This window comes from Salvelinus sp. IW2-2015, linkage group LG9 (genome assembly GCF_002910315.2).
Source record: "Salvelinus sp. IW2-2015 linkage group LG9, ASM291031v2, whole genome shotgun sequence".
NCBI classification, from domain to species: Eukaryota; Metazoa; Chordata; class Actinopteri; order Salmoniformes; family Salmonidae; genus Salvelinus; species Salvelinus sp. IW2-2015.
This window is the reverse complement of record NC_036849.1, coordinates 21,577,361-21,595,963: the sequence shown is the minus strand read 5'-3', so window position 1 is coordinate 21,595,963 and position 18,603 is coordinate 21,577,361. Positions and strand designations below refer to the sequence as shown.

Here is an 18,603-nt window from a genome sequence, read left to right as displayed (position 1 = left end):
ATAAAAAAGGCTCTCTAAGGTCAGGGCGTGACAGTAAGCTTACATTCTGTCTGTTTTGACACAAATATCCACATGGCTTTTCAGAAATGTAATAATGTAGTGAATTTAAAAAATATAATCTATAGTTAAGCACTAAGTTATAAACCTATAAACCATGTAAAAGCAACAATCTCTCTACTGTATTCATGGTCCAATAGCTTCTACCTGACTGATGCTATAATAAGAATTGATTATAGTCACCAGAGTAGCATGGTCCCTGTCCAGTGAGCCTCAGAGTGGTCCCTTTCCGGCTGGCTGCCTCTCTCAGCTGACACAGGTTGGGGTAGGTACATCCATCAGAGCCACACACAGAACCATGTGCCTCAGGTTCTCCCCTCCCATGGCCCCTCCCCCGCCGTCCTCTCCTGGTTCTCCTCTAGACGCAGCCAGCTAAGGTGCTGGAGGGGCACCCCAAGGATCAGACTAACACACACACACTCACACAGACACACACAAGCACACCCCAGCCCAAGCCATAGCACCTGCATCCCACAGCAAACACACACACACACAAATGCTCCCTGAGTCAAACACAGACAGAGCAATTTCTTATTAGAAACTTACAGAGAGAGGAGACACCAAAGTATATCCAGCACCAAACGGCAGAAGGGTTGTTTCTGTAGAGTCAAATCCCCTGACTCAGTCCAAAGCTCGTGAAAGTTGATCCGGCTGTTAATCTGTGAAAGCATGTGGTTCATGGGACGGCAGGTAGCCTAGTGGTTAGAGTGTTGGGCCAGTAACTGAAAGGTTGCTGGATCGAATGCCTGAGCTGACAAGGTACAAATCTGTCGTTCTGCCTCTGAACAAGGCAGTTAACCCACTGTTCCCAGGTAGGCCGTCATTGTAAATAAGAATTTGTTCTTAACTGACTTGCCTAGTTAAATAAATAAAAACATGTGTTGCTCTTCTCTGAGCTGAATAATAATGTTCCCTTTTGTATTTAGTGCCACGCTTTGTTTGGGCCTCCTGGATTGTTGGATTTTTATTTCTGTTTATCTGTGCTTGTTCCAAAAGTATTTTGTTTACCTTTCTCATATATTTCCCCTCAGTTCATGTTTCCTGTCACGTTCTGACCATAGTTCTTTTGTGTTTTCTTTGTTTTAGTGTTGGTCAGGACGTGAGCTGAGTGGGCATTCTATGTTGTGTGTCTAGTTTTCCCGTTTCTATGTTTGGCCTGATATCGTTCTCAATCAGAGGCAGGTGTTAGTCATTGTCTCTGATTGGGAACCATATTTAGGTAGCCTGTTTTGTGTTGGGTTTTGTGGGTGGTTGTCTTCATGTCTTCGTGTGTCTGCACCAGACAGAACTGTTTCGTTTTTTTTCAAGTTTTGTATTTTGTAGTGTTCACGTTTATTGGCTTTAATTAAACATGATGAACACTAACCACACTGCGCTTTGGTCCGATCCTTCGTCCACAGAAGAAAGCCGTTACATTTCCCCAGGTTTAGAGAAAGCAATTGAGGTGTGAGGAAATTGTACCCCCCAAATACTCATCTCTTCTTTTCTCCCTCTTCTCTCCTCCGTCACAGTGTCTGCCTCCGTCACAGTGTCTGCCTCCATCACAGTGTCTGCCTCCATCACAGTGTCTGCCTCTGTCACAGTGTCTGCCTTGCTTCATGTGCCAGTGTTCCTTGGCAAGGCAGGACTGCCGCAAGGGTTTCAAAAATGGCACAACATATAAAAGAATGCCACTCAATGTTTTATTTCATATAGGCATTCATGTGGGGATGCCTCCACTCCTTTATATCTGTCAACTGCACAGACCATAAGGACCTTACAGATGACACACTGAAACACACATGTACAATAATATGACATCTAGATTTTATGATGAAATCCTTTCGGTTGTATCATCCCTCTCTCTCCCCTTGTCTCAGAGCCACACTCTCTAGTGGGGCAGTGGGACATTGCTGGGTCTGGCAACACTTCGTGTTCGTCAGTGAATCTGTCTGCATTTTGGGAATAGACGGGAAAGAGTGTTATTTAATATCAGTTGTACTGTGCAATTTTGAAACATGTTTTTTATTCTTATTTGTTAAAGAAATTGTTTTAGGCCTACAAACAAAGAGGCATTGTTCTGCCTTGAGGGTTCGTGTTTCATTAGCGAAGACCCACTGGGCACAGATGTCAATTTAATGTCTATTCCACATTGGTTCAATGTAATTTCATGGAAATTACGTGGAAACAACATTGATTCTATCAGTGTGTACCCATTGGGGAGAGCATCAACAGCTTATAAATGTATTGTGTGTGTGTGTGTGTGTGTGGTGTGTGTGTGTGTGTGTGTGTGTGTGTGTGTGTGTGTGTGTGTGTGTGTGTGTGTGTGTGTGTGTGTGTGTGTGTGTGTGTGTGTGTGTGTGTGTGTGTGTGTGTGTGGTGCGTGCATGCATGTGTGTGTGAGAAAAATAGAGAGAGAGACTAGAGATCTGTCGACAAAGGCAAGAAGGGTCTTTGATGCCATCAAATGGAACATCAAATTTGACATACCAATTAGGATCTGGCTTGGAATACTTGAATCAGTTGTAGAACCTATGGTCTTTACGGTTGTGAGGTCTGGGGTCCGCTCACCAAACAAGAATTCACTAAATGGGACAAACACCAAATTGAGAATTCTGAAAAAATATCCTCAGTGTACAACGTAGAACACCACATAATGCATGCAGAGCAGATTAAGGCTGATACCCGCTAGTTATAAAAATCCAGTAAAGAGCTGTTGAACACTACAACCACCTAAAACTAAGCGATTCCCAAACCTTCAATAACAAAGCCATCACGTACAGAGAGATGAACCTGTAAACTCCCATATCTATTGGGTGAAATACCACAGTGTGCAATCACAGCAGCAAGATTTGTGACCTGATGCCACAAGAAAACGGCAACAAGTGAAGAACAACCCATATTTATTTGTATTTATTTTCCATTTTGAACTTTAACTATTTGCATATCGTTACAACACTGTATATCAACATAATATGACATTTGAAATGTCTTTATTCTGTTGGAACTTTATGAGTGTGATGTTTACAGTTCATTTTGTATTGTTTATTTCACTTCTGTTTATTCTCTACTTCACTTGCTTTGGCAATGCCAATAAAGCCCCTTAAATTGAAATTGAGAGAGAGAGAGAGAGAGAGAGAGAGAGAGAGAGAGAGGAAGGGTTGAATTGTTTAACTTTTTTTCTGAAGTTTCCATGCCTTAAATGTGGGCATAGATAGGTACATCTGGCCACTGGCCAGTAGTGCCCCAAGCTCTCTGCCACCACAGTCACTGTACTGTCTAATTGTCAAAGGCGTGGTTTCCATCGAGTGATTTCTGACGTCAGAGCATGTGAGGCTTCCTTGTTTGATGCCATTCGCGTATCAGTGCCAGGAAGTTAGCGCAAGTGGTCCGTAGATTTTCTAACTGAACCGGGTGACTTTACAAAAATAAAAGTCCTCTCTGATAAATAGAAAATAGACAGTATTTCTGTAAGTCAAATATTATAATTTCTGATAATAGAATTATAACATCTTAAGTCTCCACGAAGAGAAAGCTCTACTGCAGGAATATCTGCTTAAATAGTCAGGAGGAGGCACAAAAAAGTGAATATTATTCATTACAGAAAACATGGCTTTTATTTTGAGAAAAAAAACAGACATACGCTACCGGATGTAGTATCTGTTTGTTTTGACTTAACACAGCTCCACGTAGCTCTCTGAACAGGAAGCAAGAAATATGTCCAAACAGGACAGGGAGAGACGTCCCTTGTTTCAGGTGATAGCTTAATTCTGTCTAAGCAGTCCTTTACACACTCCTATATTCTTCGGACGTCTTCCTTCCCGCGAATACAATTCATTTGGTGTAAAGGACTTACAAGTAAGTATTTTCATTCATGAAGGATTTTCTGGGTGAATGACAGTGTTAGAATTTATCCAGTGATGACAGCTTAGCAATAACTAAAATCAGAAGAGTTGAATGAATGTTTACTTGTTTACTGCCGCTATAAGCTGTATAATGGACTTAAGACTTTAATGGCTGATGACTTATTACAGACAGGATTGAGAGAGTCAAGCATAACATAGCAGTCCAATGACATTTTATAACTGACTGATTATGCTGATGTGTCTCCTTGATGTCAGGAAATGCACAAAAAAAAGGCCAGGAATCAGTCATATTGCAGATAATGTTCAATGCAACTACAGTGTAATCTGATATTAGGGACACTGGCAGTGTTCAAGAGGATCTAAACCGTAATGTCTCATGGGTAAATTGTGACTGACGGATCTACAAATAATAATGAGTAGTTATTTATGATGTAAAGTTATAAATAGGTTTGTAGATTGGTCAGTCAGTCACAATTTACCCATGATACATTACGTTTTTTATCCTCTCGAACACAGCCTCTCTTTACTGCACCAATGTTATCTTTTCATCCTCTATATCCTGGTCAAACAGGTGCACTGACTGGTGACGTGGGACTGGGTGGGGTGGGGGACTGAAATTGAATAGTCAAACCGCATACCTCTTTAAAAAATCCTAGCTTGACAAGCCCTCCAGGTTTTATGGGTTGCTCTCTTAGACAAAAGGTAACCTGGGCTGTTCCTGAAATACTATTACAGTCTAATGAAAGTTAGATCAAATCAAAGTTTATTGGTTGTGTACACAGTTTGTGTTACAGCACAAACAAAAATATAAACGCAACATGCAACAATTTCAAAGATCTTGAGTTACAGTTCATATAAGGAAATCAGTCAATTTAAATAAATAAATTAGACCCGACTCTATGGATTTCCCATGACTGGGCAGGGGTTCCGCCATAGGTGGGCCTTGAAGGGCATAGGCCCAGCACTTGGCAGCCAGGCCAACCCACTGGGGAGCCAGGCCCAGCCAATCATGAGTTTTTCCCATGAAAGGGCTTTGTTACAGACAGAAATACTCCTCTGTCTGTAATACCAACACTTTACGTTGGGTTTATATTTTTGTTCAGTGTAGCTCCTAACAATGCATTAAAATGTCAAACAATTCAAATGTATGGGAAAAAATACAAGAAATTAAGAATGGTGGGTCAAATCTGATTTAGGAAACCAAATAGCACTGTAGCATTAATCAAATGCAATCTATACATATGTACACCGGGAGAAATGACACAAGATAAGCAGGGAACATAAACTCTTAAGGGTTTGTTCATTCCTATAATCACACCATGAGTTGTTCATCATAAAACATGCTCCTCCGCATTTGTTTTTCCTTAGGAATTCAATAAGGTAGATCTGAGCACGTCTCTAGTATGTTGCTGTGTCCACTAATGTTGTTGTCATGTGTGTTGCTGTTGTGTGATGTGTTCTGTCTTTGTAAGGCAGGCATTCAGGATGGCACAGAAGGTCCTGGTGACTGGGGGAGGAGGCTACATCGGCAGCCACTGTGTGGTGGAACTGATTGACGCAGGATTCTGCCCTGTGGTCATAGATAACTTCAGCAATGCTGTCCGAGGTAAGTGTCCTTAGTTTGCCCGGCGTAACTTTGAGAGTGAAAGTGATGTAACGCACGTTATCTGTTTGACAGTTACTGTTTGTTTTGGGTGAGAACAGTTAGAGTAAAGGTGTGTTTCTGTGTGTGTGTGCACATGCATGTGTGTTGATCATTGTTCCACATTCTGATGTTTTATGGAGGAGAAGGAGATGTCCCTGAGAGCCTGCGGAGGATAGAGAAGATCCTGAACACCAGCATTGAGTTCCATGAGCTGGACCTGCTGGACCGCCCAGGCTTGGAGAAGCTTTTCAAACAGGTTAGAAACTACACTCATCCCTGCTGAACAGTGTTCCAATGCATTTGCTTTAACTAGGCACCAGAGTTTTACTCTTCAGGTCATGTGGTCCGTGACAGCTCCTGGTCCTATGATGAGTTTTGCTCAAGACATCACTCACCTTTGTCTTTATTAAGTGTTTATTTGTTTGTCTCTGTCTTAATCTCTTAACAGCATTCATTCAGTGCTGTAATGCATTTTGCTGGTCTGAAAGCGGTGGGTGAGTCAGTTGATCAGCCATTGAGGTACTATCAGGTTAACCTCACTGCAACCATGAACTTGCTTGAGGTAAGTTAGAACACCTCAATCTCAGCTTGCCTTGCATCATTTAATGTGACCTATTCTGTAATGGCTGCTTTCCGAGAACTGCTACCTAAGTGCATGGGTGCCGGTGTGTATTGATTTTATAACTTTGTAGCACTGTTCTTGTGTCTTACTTTATGACCAGCTACTAATGTTTACATGTTGCTTGCAATAATCTCAACCAACCTCGGGATGTTAGTCTGTATGCTGAAGCGTGTGTGCTTTAGATTGCTGTCTCAACGGCTGCTGTCCGTGTGTGTGTGTCGTGTGTGCATCTGCATGTCTCCCAGGTGATGCAGACTCATGGCGTGCGCAATCTGGTCTTCAGCAGCTCAGCCACAGTGTATGGAGACCCCCAGCGGCTTCCCATAGATGAACAGCACCCTGTTGGGGGGTGCACCAACCCCTAYGGCAAGACCAAGTACTTCATAGAGGAGATGATTATGGACCAGTGTAAGGCAGAGAAGGTACTGTACCTACCCCAGGCTCTCTATTCTTCAACACACACCCTGACCATCTGTCACATACATCCCATGCATGATAGATGTCATGAATAACAGTTTGTATAACAATGTGTATAATGATAATAATGCCCATACTACTTAATGTATTCCCAGGACTGGAACGCGGTGCTGCTGCGGTATTTCAACCCTATTGGGGCTCACTCCTCTGGGCTCATCGGAGAAGACCCTCAGGGCATCCCCAACAACCTGCTGCCCTATGTCGCCCAGGTAACCACAAATAATGTTTATCCACCATGAATTATGTGGTATCCCACTTCCAACTATTGCTTTTCTAATTTCTGTTCTTTTCACCGGGATGTAGTTTTGTACTCTGAACAAAAAATATAAACGCAACATGTAAAGTGTTGGCCCCATGTTTCATGAGCTGAAATAAAAGAACCCAGAAATGTTCCATATGCACAAAAAGCTTATTTCTCTCAAATGTTGTGCACAAATTCGTTTACATCCCTGTTAATGAGCATTTCTCCTTTGCCAAGATAATCAATCCACCTGACAGGTGTGGCATATCAAGAAGCTGATTAAACAGCATGATCATTACACATGTGTACGCAATGCCACAGATGTCTCAAGTTGAGGGAGCATGCAATTGTCATGCTGACTTCAGCAATGTCCACCAGAGCTGTTGCCAGATAATTGAATGTTCATTTCTCTACCATATGCCGCCTCCAACCTCGTTTTAGAGAATTTGGCAGTACATCCAACCAGCCTCGCAACCGCAGACCACGTGTATGGCGTCGTGTTTTGCGAGTGGTTTGCTGATGTCAAGGTTGTGAACAGAGTGCCCCATGGTATCGGGGGTTATGGTATGGGCAGGCATAAGCTACGGACAACAAACACAGTGCATTTTATCAATGGCAATTTGAATGCACAGAGATACCATGACGAGATCCTGAGGCCCATTGTGAGGCCCATTTCTTTTAAGGTATCGGTGACCAACAGATGCATATCTGTATTCCCAGTCATGTGAAATCCATAGATTAGGGGCTAATGAATTTAATTAAATTGACTGATTTCCTTATGAACTGTAACTCGGTAAAATCTTTGAAATTGTTGCATGTTGCATTTTTATATTTTTGTTGAGTATAATTGACTTAACTTTAGGTGCTGTGGCTCTCTCTTCTCTAACCCAGGTTGCCATTGGGAGAAGAAAACACCTCAATGTGTTTGGGAATGACTACGACACTATTGATGGAACAGGTAATGATGACTGACTTTATGCTTAAAGTAAAAAGAGGTTTGATTGACATTGAATTCTATTCAATGCTGTTTTAAATCAATCAGTCATAACCTTGTCTGATGGTAAATGTCAAATCATATTTATTTTACAGAAATGCATCCAATTGTGAATAATCCTTCTTCTCTTTAGGGGTGCGAGATTACATCCATGTTGTGGATTTGGCCAAAGGACACATAGCTGCTCTCAAGAAACTGAAGGACAATTGTGGATGCAAAGTACAGTATATAGGCTGGCTTACCTGACCCCACTGTTACATGTTTCATGTGTCCTGTCTTTCCTCATTCATTCACAATTGCTCTTTTCTCATCCATTGTCTTATAGAAACGTGACATTTTCCCCTTATCTCCTTCTAGGTGTATAACTTAGGAACAGGAACAGGTTACTCTGTGCTCCAGATGGTAAAGGCTATGGAGAAGGCCTCAGGGATAAAGGTGAGTGACTTAACCCTCTTTTAAAAACTTCAGAGCCTTCATCCATCAGTATTCCTGTATTTTATATTTATTACTTCTTAATTACTGGGAATGGAATCCTTTTTAGGTCTTCATGTGTAGAAAGCAGCTACTTCAAGCGATACCTATCTGACCGCTAATTTCAGACCAAACAGTTTCATGTGGGGGTGGTTGTACTGTTGTGATTGTCTTTGCCACAGATCATGTACCTGATTTCCCCCCGACGAGGAGGAGATGTAGCGTCCTGCTATGCTGACCCCTRTCTGGCTGAGAAAGAGCTGGGCTGGAAAGCTGACTTCAACCTGGAGAGAATGTGTAAGTAAACCTTTATTGAACTACCTACCACTTACTGTAACTGTTAATCTGACTTGATACATCATTTGTCAACACAACATGACAGCCCCAGTCCTCAGCACAATCCTGATTCCATAGAGCATAATGTATAATAATAATACGGGGCGTCAGGTAGCCTAGCTGTTTAGAGCGTTGGGCCAGTAACCGAAAAGTTGCTGGTTCTAATCTCCGAGCCGACTAGGTGAAAAACTGTCAATGTGCCCTTGAGCAAGGCACTTAACCCTAATTGCTCCTGTAAGTTACTCTGGATAAGATAAATTATCTTCTGCTAAATGACTAAACTGTAATAATGTCATGCCTCTGGTAATGTCTTCCAAGGTAAGGACCTGTGGCGCTGGCAGTCCAAAAACCCAACTGGATTCACCAATAACGGCCCGTCTTCATGAGATGTTCATCTCATTGAGTACCTTCTTCACTTCCTCCTAAATTACTGGGCCAAAGCACATTTTTTCTATCACATTCACACATGAAGAGACCTCAAGACAAAATGAATGATTTATATTTCATAATGATTTAATATTATGTTGTTGATTCCTTACAGCTACTTTCACTAAGATGATTCTCTAATGCTTAGATAAAAAAATGCCATGTCTTATCTCTGTTTGTCTTGTCATTTATACTATTGTCATAGATATGTTCTGTAATTATTTAATAGTTGAGTCTATAGCCATAAAATGGGGAAATAAAGAAATTGTGTTGATTTCATTGACCTCATTGATGACCCTGGTAAGAGTTGGTTTGTTGGGGGGGATTATTTGAAGAGTATTTTCTTGCTAATACAGGAGTAATAAAGGCCAGGTTCAACATTTTTGTTGAACAATATTTATTTCTGTTATTTTTATTGATTATTTGTTTTAAATTTCGATTTATCAGGGGGCGCTACAGCACCATACTTCCTGCGGCTATGGGATTGGCTATGTTTTTGAAACAAATAATCTGTTCAAATTGTGTTTTAAACAAAAACGAGGAGGATCAGGTATTTTAGGAATGTTACTATTTCAATACTTTCCCATTTCAAGGCCGAAAAAGGCGAGTATAGTCTCTAAAAGGGGCACTTGTACTTTAAGTGGCTCCTTGGCCCTCGGGCGCTCAGTTAAACACCCACGTCAGCACTGCCGTTTTTTCTCGGTCTATAAACGGGTTTCGGTCTTTAGGGCTGAGCAGGAAGTGGAGCGAATGTGTACCCCGAACCAGTAAAAGAAGGAGTAAAATTGCCAACTAAAAATAAAAAAAATGGCAATGGTGACAGAGATGGGGGCATATCGGGCAACGGGCGAACCAAATCACCTGTGAGTATCGATACCTTTGTCGTGGGTAGAGCATTGGCAGAAGCAGGGAGCGCGGGTAAGCAGTCTAGCCTATAGGGCGTAAGCGGGTCCTGCGGACATCGCTCGCCTGAGGAAAATGCACTAGGTTCCGCAGCACGGAAATTCTCCTCGCTGCTCGCAGCCTACTGAGGTCTGGAGTTTGGGCATGAAAGGGGTGATCAATGGATCCAAAATCGGGTGTGAAGGTGATGCGGTCCGTTGGCACCTGGGATATAACTATGATTCGTATTTGTTTGTGCTTGATCGAATGAAGTCTACCATAATATCTCTGTTTTACTGTAATTCCATTGTGCGGGAGCTGTAAGTGGGCGTCTCTCCTGCGCTCGCGCACAGGCACTGAAGCTACCCGATTTTATTTCGATGCGCTGTAGTAGCCTATTATTGTTCACAGTAATTTTAAGATATGGATGCGTAAATGCTTTTGAATTAAATGGTATATTGATTTATATATATTGGGGGGAATTAGTTCGTTGTTTTGATTTATAGGGTATCCACTCCAACCGGGCGTTAAGTGGGCGCAGTGCTGCATGCAGCTCTTCGTGTATTCCATTTATTTATTACGAAATGCTGATATTTTTTWAAATCGTTATCAGCTAATTAGATATAAGTAATTAGGGATAAATACATGGCTAAACGAGAAAATTTTGACATGGTTTTAAATAACCAAAACCTCCAATAAATCCACAAAGCAAATATACCCTCTGTGTATGAGAGCAGCACACATTCATAATCTCTCATTACTGTCATTTTCTATTTGTGAAGGGTTTTCTGGTGAGGGTTTATATTCTCCTGTGGGATGGTTGCAGGGTTTCGTTACCCGATGGTGTCAGTGAGTCGGGTGTAGCCCCTCAGATAATAAAGCGCTTGATTGACGGCTGAGGCAACCACTCACGGTGCAGGTTGGGGACTAGTAGGCTGACTCTCGGAAGAGTTGGATCAATGACGTATATAAACCCTGGATTGTAAATGTATGTATTGGCCATTGAGAGGCTTTGAAGCCATGAGTCGGCCATATTGGCACTCCCTAGTAGGCCTAGTCCTCCATAGGAATGAATGGAATACTGCAGTATTTCAATTAAATGTTTCAAAGACTTAAATACATGTACTTTTGTCCATCTTTTTTTTGCTGTGGTGGGGACAGTAACATTAGTAATCAAAAAAATATATAATACTTAAATTAATTTTTTATAATATCGTTTACAGTTATTTTATTTGTATGTTTAGCTCACATAATAGAGTTTAAAAGTATGGATTAAAATTTATGTTGCAAAAATGAATGTGGACATTAATAAAGTAATTATTATAGCTTTCAAATATTTTTTACAACGTGGGGGAGTGCCAAGATAGAGGCACAGTGGCTTCAACACAGCGCCCCACTAGTCATCTAGTGTTTATATAAATCACTGAGTTGGATTGGCTCCACCTAGAAATCAAAAGGCAGTCAGTGATGGTTACACAAGAGGATGAAAATTGCACATTTTGGGGTGTATAATTGTTTTCATAAATAATTAATTGAATTCACTTTTATTTCAGTTTATCTTGGTGGTGTGAATTCATATTTGCATGTTGAATGATTTTACAATCCAGATCATGTGATCAGTCTCAACAATTTTCCTCTTATTATAATTTTTGTGTGACATTATATTCACCTGTCACATATGTCTGTTGTGTGTTGCAGACAGGCCCAGCGGTGGTACCATACGGACATCACAGCCGATCACCAGAGCTATCTGCTGAAGCAGTTGGATAATCAGAGGCGTCAGGAGCTGTTCTGTGACTGCAACGTTCTGGTGGAGGGCCAGCTTTTCAAGGCCCACCGCAATGTCCTTTTCGGCAGCAGCGGCTACTTCCGTATGCTGCTTTCCCATGGGGCCGATGACAACGCAGAGCCGGTCAGCACCTCCTTCGAGGTCTTTAGCCCCGACACGTTCACCGTCATCCTGGACTTCATCTACTCTGGACAGCTGGACCTCTCCAGCCACAATGTGATCGAGGTGATGTCCGCTGCCAGCTACCTGCAGATGAACAACGTCATCAGCTACTGCAAGGACTTCATCAAGTCCTCCCTGGAGATCAGTGCCAAAGAGGATGATGTCCGCTACCTCAGCTTGTCTGAGAACAGCTATCCTCAGGGGGGTAGGGAGGACAACGCCATAGACCACCAAGCAGCCACCTCCATCAGCCCTCCCTCTGCCCTCTGGACCCACGACAGCTCCAGGCCCCAGTCCTCCAGGTACCTGGTGAAGGAGTTGGACCTGGATGCTGCAGTCCTAAAGCAGGATCTCAGCTCGCCTCCGCCCAGCCAGCAGCACAGCCCTGAGGTGGAGGTGTTGCCGGATGCAGAGGAGCCCCAGTTTGCCCGGCCTCGTGCGGAGCGCAGACGGAAAGGGGCTGGCAAGAGGAAACCCTACTGCATGCGCTCCTCAACAGATGAGGCCCTGGCCATACAAGAGGCCCGGTCACAAACGGCACAGAAGGCAGATGAACTGTATGCCACTCTACCTACCATTGTGGGTGTTGTGGGACTCTTTAACAAAGGTGAGTGCGGTGATATTATTATTGACCCTTATTAATTATTAGGTTCTTAGGGTTAACACAGGTTYTAATTAATGTCCCCCTAATCTCACTTTAGACCCTAACCCCTCCATGCGCTTCAAGTGCCCGTTCTGCACTCACACGGTCAAGAGGAAGGCAGACCTGAAGAGGCACCTGCGCTGTCACACGGGCGAGCGGCCGTATCCCTGCCAGGCCTGCAACAAACGCTTCACCCGCCTGGAGCACCTTCGCAGCCACTTCGAGACGGTAGGTCATCTAGGGCTAAAACATGGTGGGCAGATTTACATGTGTAGACATTCTATTAGTGTTTTTCCTGTATAATTTCTCAATTTGTTTCCCTGATTGATGCTCTACAGATCCATCAGGCCAGGAAGCTGGTGTGCAGGAAGTGTAAGCGTCAGGTGACAGAGCAGAGTGGGCGGGTAGTGTGTGAGGGCTTGCGGCGCTACCGAATGTGTACTGAGTGTATCCAGGAGACGGGCTGTGAGGATCTGCCTATCGATGGCCTGGAGGGGGCTAGCGAGGAGCCTACCCTGCTGCTGGGGGTGGACGGGGAGGAGGAGGATGGAGACACACAGAGGAGTTGGCTGGTAACCGATGATGACGACCTGGCAGAAGACTCAGGAGCTGACCTTATCATACAGGAAGTGGAAGACAGCGATGAGGAGCTTCAGTGAAAATGTGCCGTGTGTGTGTGTGTGTGTGTGTGTGTGTGTGTGTGTGTGTGTGTGTGTGTGTGTGTGTGTGTGTGTGTGTGTGTGTGTGTGTGTGTGTTTGCTTGACTGGGCACTTTTGTGTATAAGTGTCTGTGATATTTCTCAACGTTTATTGTCAGTGATTATATATAAGCATCCACATTTTTCATTTTTAATGACTATTCATTGGAGAAAGTTATGTTGAATAATAATTGTTTATAACTGTAAATATTAGAATTTGTAATATAATAGACTGCTTTTATTCTTAACGAGACGTTTTCAAGCTTGTATTTTCAGTTTAATATGAAAAGAAAAAGTGTTTGATATTCAATGTACAATGTATAATGTTACCATTTTGTTTGTCAGCTTTCGTCTTTCTTTGCATCAAGAATATTAACACTTATTTCCAGCCAAATACTCTTCACAACTTTGATGTTAGTGAGGATTTTAAGGGACGTCAAAGGGAAGTCAATGGTGTTTATATATGTTTGCCAATGCCTTTCATGTTAAGTCAACTACTGTGGACAGTGTTTGCACGTTTTTGTGTAGAGAATGTTTTACTCTGTTAATTGTTTACTATTAATTGTTTGTTTTTATTTACAAATTAATTACTACACATTATTTTGACCATGATTATTATTGATGTATCATTCATGTTTATTTATTATCTTTTCTACTTATTTTACACACATAAAATGTATATTTTTATAAGAATTCCAAGTTGACTTTGTTTTATTGATTCATCAGGAAATGTCTTTCAAGTTAAGTTTGATTATCTATGGTGGGGTCTAGGGCCATATTGCGGCTGTTCTTTGCTCACAAATGGTTTATAATGTTGTAAACCATTTGAACCAAAGTCAAAATAAAGGTTATGAGATAGAATAAAACATTAAAGTTAAAGACACTACAGTCAGTCACGTTCATGATGTAACTTCGCTTTCCAATATCATTTTCAAAACATTTTGAGGTGTTTCAAGTCAACTTTACACCTGGTGCAAATGTAGGCTATATCTGGGCTGGTCAGTAGGTGGCGGTAATGTACTACTTTTTTTGTGGAGTAGAGGACCAGCAGAAGAAATTGTTGTATGTTGAGGCAGTGAAGAAAGTACAGTAGGATGGGTCAAGGGGGAGGAATCCTGAGAGTATACGAGATTTGACTTCAGAAGAGTTACAGGGTGTGTTGAGTGGTGGTGTCCCGTCCTCCCAKGCCGTTGGCATGGTGCAGGAGCAGATAGGATCAAAGTAGTGGAATGGGGTAGTGGGTTTTTAATGAGTGTAGGTGTTAACTGTAGAGAATAACCTGGGTGTATGAGATGTTACTGCAGAAGACTTAATGGGGTGGTGATTTGAAATTTTAGGAAATAGTGGTATATAGGGGTAGGGTTAGTTGGTGGTGCAATTTTTTCCTAAGAACAGGAATAATGAAGATAATTTAACGTAGGTAGGCCGTGGCTGGCCTCACACTTCAGTACAGTAGGTGGCGGTGTATGCACCTTAACGTTGGATGCTATCTGCCAACCCAATCCCAAAGAAGAAGAAGAAATTTACGTCACTGCTAAGGCTGGACGAACATGGCGGCTGTCATGAGATTTGTCAACCGAAGCACCTTTGGTTCTAGAATGGGTCATCAATGTTTATTCTTCAGTTGTTCAGCAGCAGTGGCGAAATCAGTAAGTCCGTGTGTTTTCTTTCTTCAACATCTCTCCAGTGCAGTGGCTTTTTTTTAAATACATTTTTTATTTGATTAAACAAGTGCCTGTTATTAGCCTAACTTAGCTAGCTAAGGTTACTAGAGTACTAACTAACTTTTGGTTAAAATTAATGCTAAGGACCGCTTTTAAAATGTGTGTGAAATACTATATTTTGGTATAACGAGCAATGCCATAGCCATAATTGTGTGTGTGTGTGTGTGTGTGTGTGTGTGTGTGTGTGTGTGTGTGTGTGTGTGTGTGTGTGTGTGTGTGTGTGTGTGTGTGTGTGTGTGTGTGTGTGTGTGTGTTTACTTGTAGTTAGCTACGTGTACTGTCTCACACTTACCTCTGTTGTTGACAGGTTCAGGTTGGTGCATCTGCTGGGAAGGCTCTCCCAGAGAGGGTAAAGATAGTGGAGGTTGGACCCAGAGATGGTCTTCAGAATGAAAAGGTATAGTAGTATTCCACTTTATTAGGATTTTATGCTTTTTTTTCTGAGTCCACCGGTGAATTACATATTTTTGGTGGTGCATTGAATTGAGCAGGTGTGGCTGGGTGGGTGTCGCTCAAACTCATGAGGAACCAGGAAGTATTTTTACAGTTCTAGGGAACTGTGTCAAAAGTCACCTGTTGCRGATGTTATTGTCATAACTCATGTCTCTCTTGCTGTCCCTGTCAGACTCTTGTCCCTACTGAAGTTAAGATTCACCTGATTGACATGCTCTCAGAGGCGGGTCTTCCTGTCATTGAAGCCACAAGCTTTGTCTCTCCAAAATGGGTCCCACAGGTGAGCTTACTAGAGTGTTTCGTTTACTCAACAACATCTCCTTTCACATTGTATATTCCAGATCATCACTGAATATCGGTGTCCATGTGACTACCATAGTTTGCTTTACAGATGTTTATTATGGATACTGTATTCATTCAATTATGAAAATAGTTGCAATTGCATAATTTGTGATGTGTCCTGTCCCTCCTGATTGACAGATGGCCGACCAGGTAGAGGTGATGAAGGGGATCAACAGACGGCCTGGTGTGTCCTATCCCGTACTGACCCCCAACCTCAAGGGCTTCCAGGCAGCTGTACATACCTCTGATTGGCTCCATGCACATGTTACTGTGCTTACTGTGTCACCTCAACATCAAATAGACACATAACAGAAACACAGAGATGTTTGAGTAACTCATGTAACTCAGTAACTTAATAATTCCATCAAAGCTAATTATTAAACCATTGTAACCAATGTGGTATTTTTAGACTGTAGGTATTGAGCAAGTATGTTGCTGGTTATTGTCTCAGGTGAAGGCAGGAGCAGCAGAGGTGGCCATATTTGGGGCAGCCTCTGAGCTGTTTAGTAAGAAGAACATCAACTGCTCTGTGGATGAGAGCCTGCAGCGCTTTGAGGAGGTCACCAAAGCAGCCAAAGAGGCCGGTGTGCGAGTCAGAGGGTAAGATTGACAGACAGACATAGGGAGAGGCAGAGGAAGAAAATGGGAGCGGTTGTGATTTTCAATGGGAAAGTCTTTAAAATGCTGTAGGGTTGTTTACAGTTCTCTAAGACGTCAGGTTGTTTGACTCCAGGGCATCAGTCTCACCGCCTTGCTCTGTTCCCTCAGGTATGTGTCATGTGTGCTGGGATGCCCATATGAGGGCCAGGTGTCACCAGACAAAGTGGCTCAGGTGAGTTCCTCTGACTCAGACCAAGCCCAGCATTCTATTACTTGTCACTGAGAACTGTCTCTTCATTTTCCCTTATAAATGTAATTATACTCCAAATAGATTTTATTAACAGTGTCATAGAGGTTTAAACCTGCTTGAAGATTTCACCTSTTGCTTTCTCTAATGCAGGTAGCCAAGCGTCTGTATTCCATGGGTTGCTATGAGATCTCTCTGTGCGACACCATAGGTGTGGGCACACCGGGCGGCATGACTAAGATGCTGGAGGCAGTGAGCAGGGAGGTGCCTGTTGACRCCTTGGCAGTCCACTGCCATGACACCTATGGTCAGGCTCTGGCCAACATCCTTATCGCCCTGCAGGTACTGCACAGTAAGACCTGAAACTGAGTGCAATATAGAGGAGGACTCTGATTTGGTGTATAAAAAGTACTGCAATACTTCTGGCATACATTTGATGAAGATGCTGTTTATTTTTGCAGATGGGCATCAGTGTTGTGGACTCGTCCGTGGCTGGCCTGGGCGGGTGTCCATATGCACAAGGGGCTTCTGGGAATGTGGCCACAGAGGATGTGGTGTACATGCTGCATGGACTCGGCATTCAGACAGTGAGAATTCACCTCTTCCCTCTCTTTCTTTATCAGTCTCCCTCTTTCACTTCCTCCCTCAGTCCAATAGAGTCTGGCAATCTGTTACGAGAAAATGTTCTACTTCCTGTGTATTGAAAAATTAATTGTCTTCAGTGTTTACTTTTAACACAACACGTTTGATCTGGAGGAKTCCCAGTTCTCTTTATAAACTGGTCAGTACACATGTAAAGTTCCCTGTTTCAGTGTGTGACTCTGTTGTCCTCCTTCTCCCTCTGTCTCAGGGAGTGGACCTGCCCAAGCTGATGGATGCTGGAGCGTTCATCTGTAGTTCCCTGAACAGAAAGACTAGCTCTAAAGTGGCCCAGGCAACCTGCAAACTCTGAACCTGGCTCCACGAAGGCCTATAAGAGGGATGTCACGAATGATACCTACAGACATGGCCAGAAGGCATTACCAAGGCAAAGCACACACACACACCTGTGCCACTTAGATGTAATATACTTTGATTTAGCTGTAGGTAAAAACGGTTGTAAGAATTGTGTGTGTTCCGTTATTTGATATAAGTAAAGTACCTTTCTTATAAATGAAAACATCAAAATAGTTGGAAAGCCTTGCTCAAGTGGTGCCTTCTCATTCTTGTCATGTCCTCCATACACCTGGTGCCTTGTTGTCCTCTCCCTCTGTGTGTTACATGATCATTGCTAATGCACAAACGGTTTATTCAGAGTATATTATGCTGTTGAATATGTATCTCATACCAAACTTAAATCAACAGAAAGTTAAATGAAGGGATTATTGACACTTATTGTTGTATTGACCATTTGGGTGTACAAACAGCCTTGTCCTTATTTGTCAATCTTCATGTTCAGACAGCTGTTGGAACTGTGGCTAAAGGATGGGTAATGGCAGTATATTGCAGTAGGTATCTAAAACAGACCTTGATGTTTGTAGAGTGGAATAGAAAACAGATCTATTGATGAGAATCAACAAATTGATTTCTATTATGGGACAGGGAGTCACAGGATTTAGCCATTGTGTTGTCATGTTTGTTATTGTCATCTTCCAAATCTTACGACTATCCTTACTTGAAAACCACTTGGGATTTGCAAACCTACCATATTAGGGCAGTAAAGTCCGTCATTCCAGCAGTTGGAATAGAATTGTAATGTTTTCGTCTGTTTAATTCTTGGTTTTGGTGTGTCTCATTGTGAATGTAAATATTTATTGTAAAAGGTTGCACTACTGAAATGACGCTGTTAGAAAAGTTTATCACAAATCTAAGGAAGCTAAATTCTTGGCTGTATTTAAATAAATAAAATACTTACTCTTTAATGAATGTGTTATGCATATTTAATCGAACAAATGGCATAACCCTGTGCA

At 42.3% G+C, this 18,603-nt stretch overlaps 3 protein-coding genes across 4 annotated transcripts; all 3 read left to right on the top strand.

Moving 5' to 3' along the window:
- The first annotated feature begins 3,729 nt into the window (after positions 1-3,729).
- gale (UDP-galactose-4-epimerase) lies at positions 3,730-9,387 on the top strand. Its single transcript, XM_023994709.2, has 11 exons — positions 3,730-3,894; positions 5,375-5,508; positions 5,688-5,803; positions 5,996-6,109; positions 6,415-6,591; positions 6,742-6,855; positions 7,779-7,845; positions 8,015-8,100; positions 8,239-8,316; positions 8,535-8,649; positions 9,007-9,387. The coding sequence occupies exons 2-11, from the start codon at positions 5,388-5,390 to the stop codon at positions 9,072-9,074; spliced, it is 1,056 nt and encodes a 351-aa protein (XP_023850477.1). The 5' UTR covers positions 3,730-3,894; positions 5,375-5,387; the 3' UTR covers positions 9,075-9,387.
- Positions 9,388-9,491: 104 nt separating this feature from the next.
- zbtb8a (zinc finger and BTB domain containing 8A) lies at positions 9,492-14,085 on the top strand. The gene is made up of 4 exons (XM_023994708.2): positions 9,492-9,977; positions 11,695-12,554; positions 12,649-12,818; positions 12,929-14,085. The coding sequence occupies exons 1-4, from the start codon at positions 9,922-9,924 to the stop codon at positions 13,247-13,249; spliced, it is 1,407 nt and encodes a 468-aa protein (XP_023850476.1). The 5' UTR covers positions 9,492-9,921; the 3' UTR covers positions 13,250-14,085.
- A 714-nt stretch (positions 14,086-14,799) lies between these two features.
- LOC111968819 (hydroxymethylglutaryl-CoA lyase, mitochondrial) lies at positions 14,800-18,123 on the top strand. Of its 2 annotated transcripts, none has more exons than XM_023994705.2 (9): positions 14,800-14,937; positions 15,320-15,409; positions 15,638-15,745; positions 15,946-16,041; positions 16,259-16,407; positions 16,576-16,639; positions 16,808-16,996; positions 17,116-17,241; positions 17,505-18,123. In XM_023994705.2, exons 1-9 carry the CDS (start codon positions 14,839-14,841, stop codon positions 17,604-17,606), a joined length of 1,023 nt encoding a protein of 340 aa, XP_023850473.1. In that variant the 5' UTR covers positions 14,800-14,838; the 3' UTR covers positions 17,607-18,123. The 2 variants fall into 2 exon arrangements, with proteins under 2 accessions (XP_023850473.1, XP_023850475.1); XM_023994707.2 differs by having other exon boundaries at positions 16,808-17,006.
- Positions 18,124-18,603: the final 480 nt, after the last annotated feature.

What these genes read in the sequence shown, in the direction of transcription:
- zbtb8a (XM_023994708.2), top strand. Translation starts at nt 9,922, where the DNA reads ATGGCAATGGTGACAGAGATGGGGGCATATCGGGCAACGGGCGAACCA. An exon ending in ACGGGCGAACCAAATCACCT is followed by an intron (nt 9,978 to 11,694) that starts GTGAGTATCGAT and finishes TGTGTGTTGCAG; the next exon opens with ACAGGCCCAGCGGTGGTACC. An exon ending in TGTGGGACTCTTTAACAAAG is followed by an intron (nt 12,555 to 12,648) that starts GTGAGTGCGGTG and finishes ATCTCACTTTAG; the next exon opens with ACCCTAACCCCTCCATGCGC.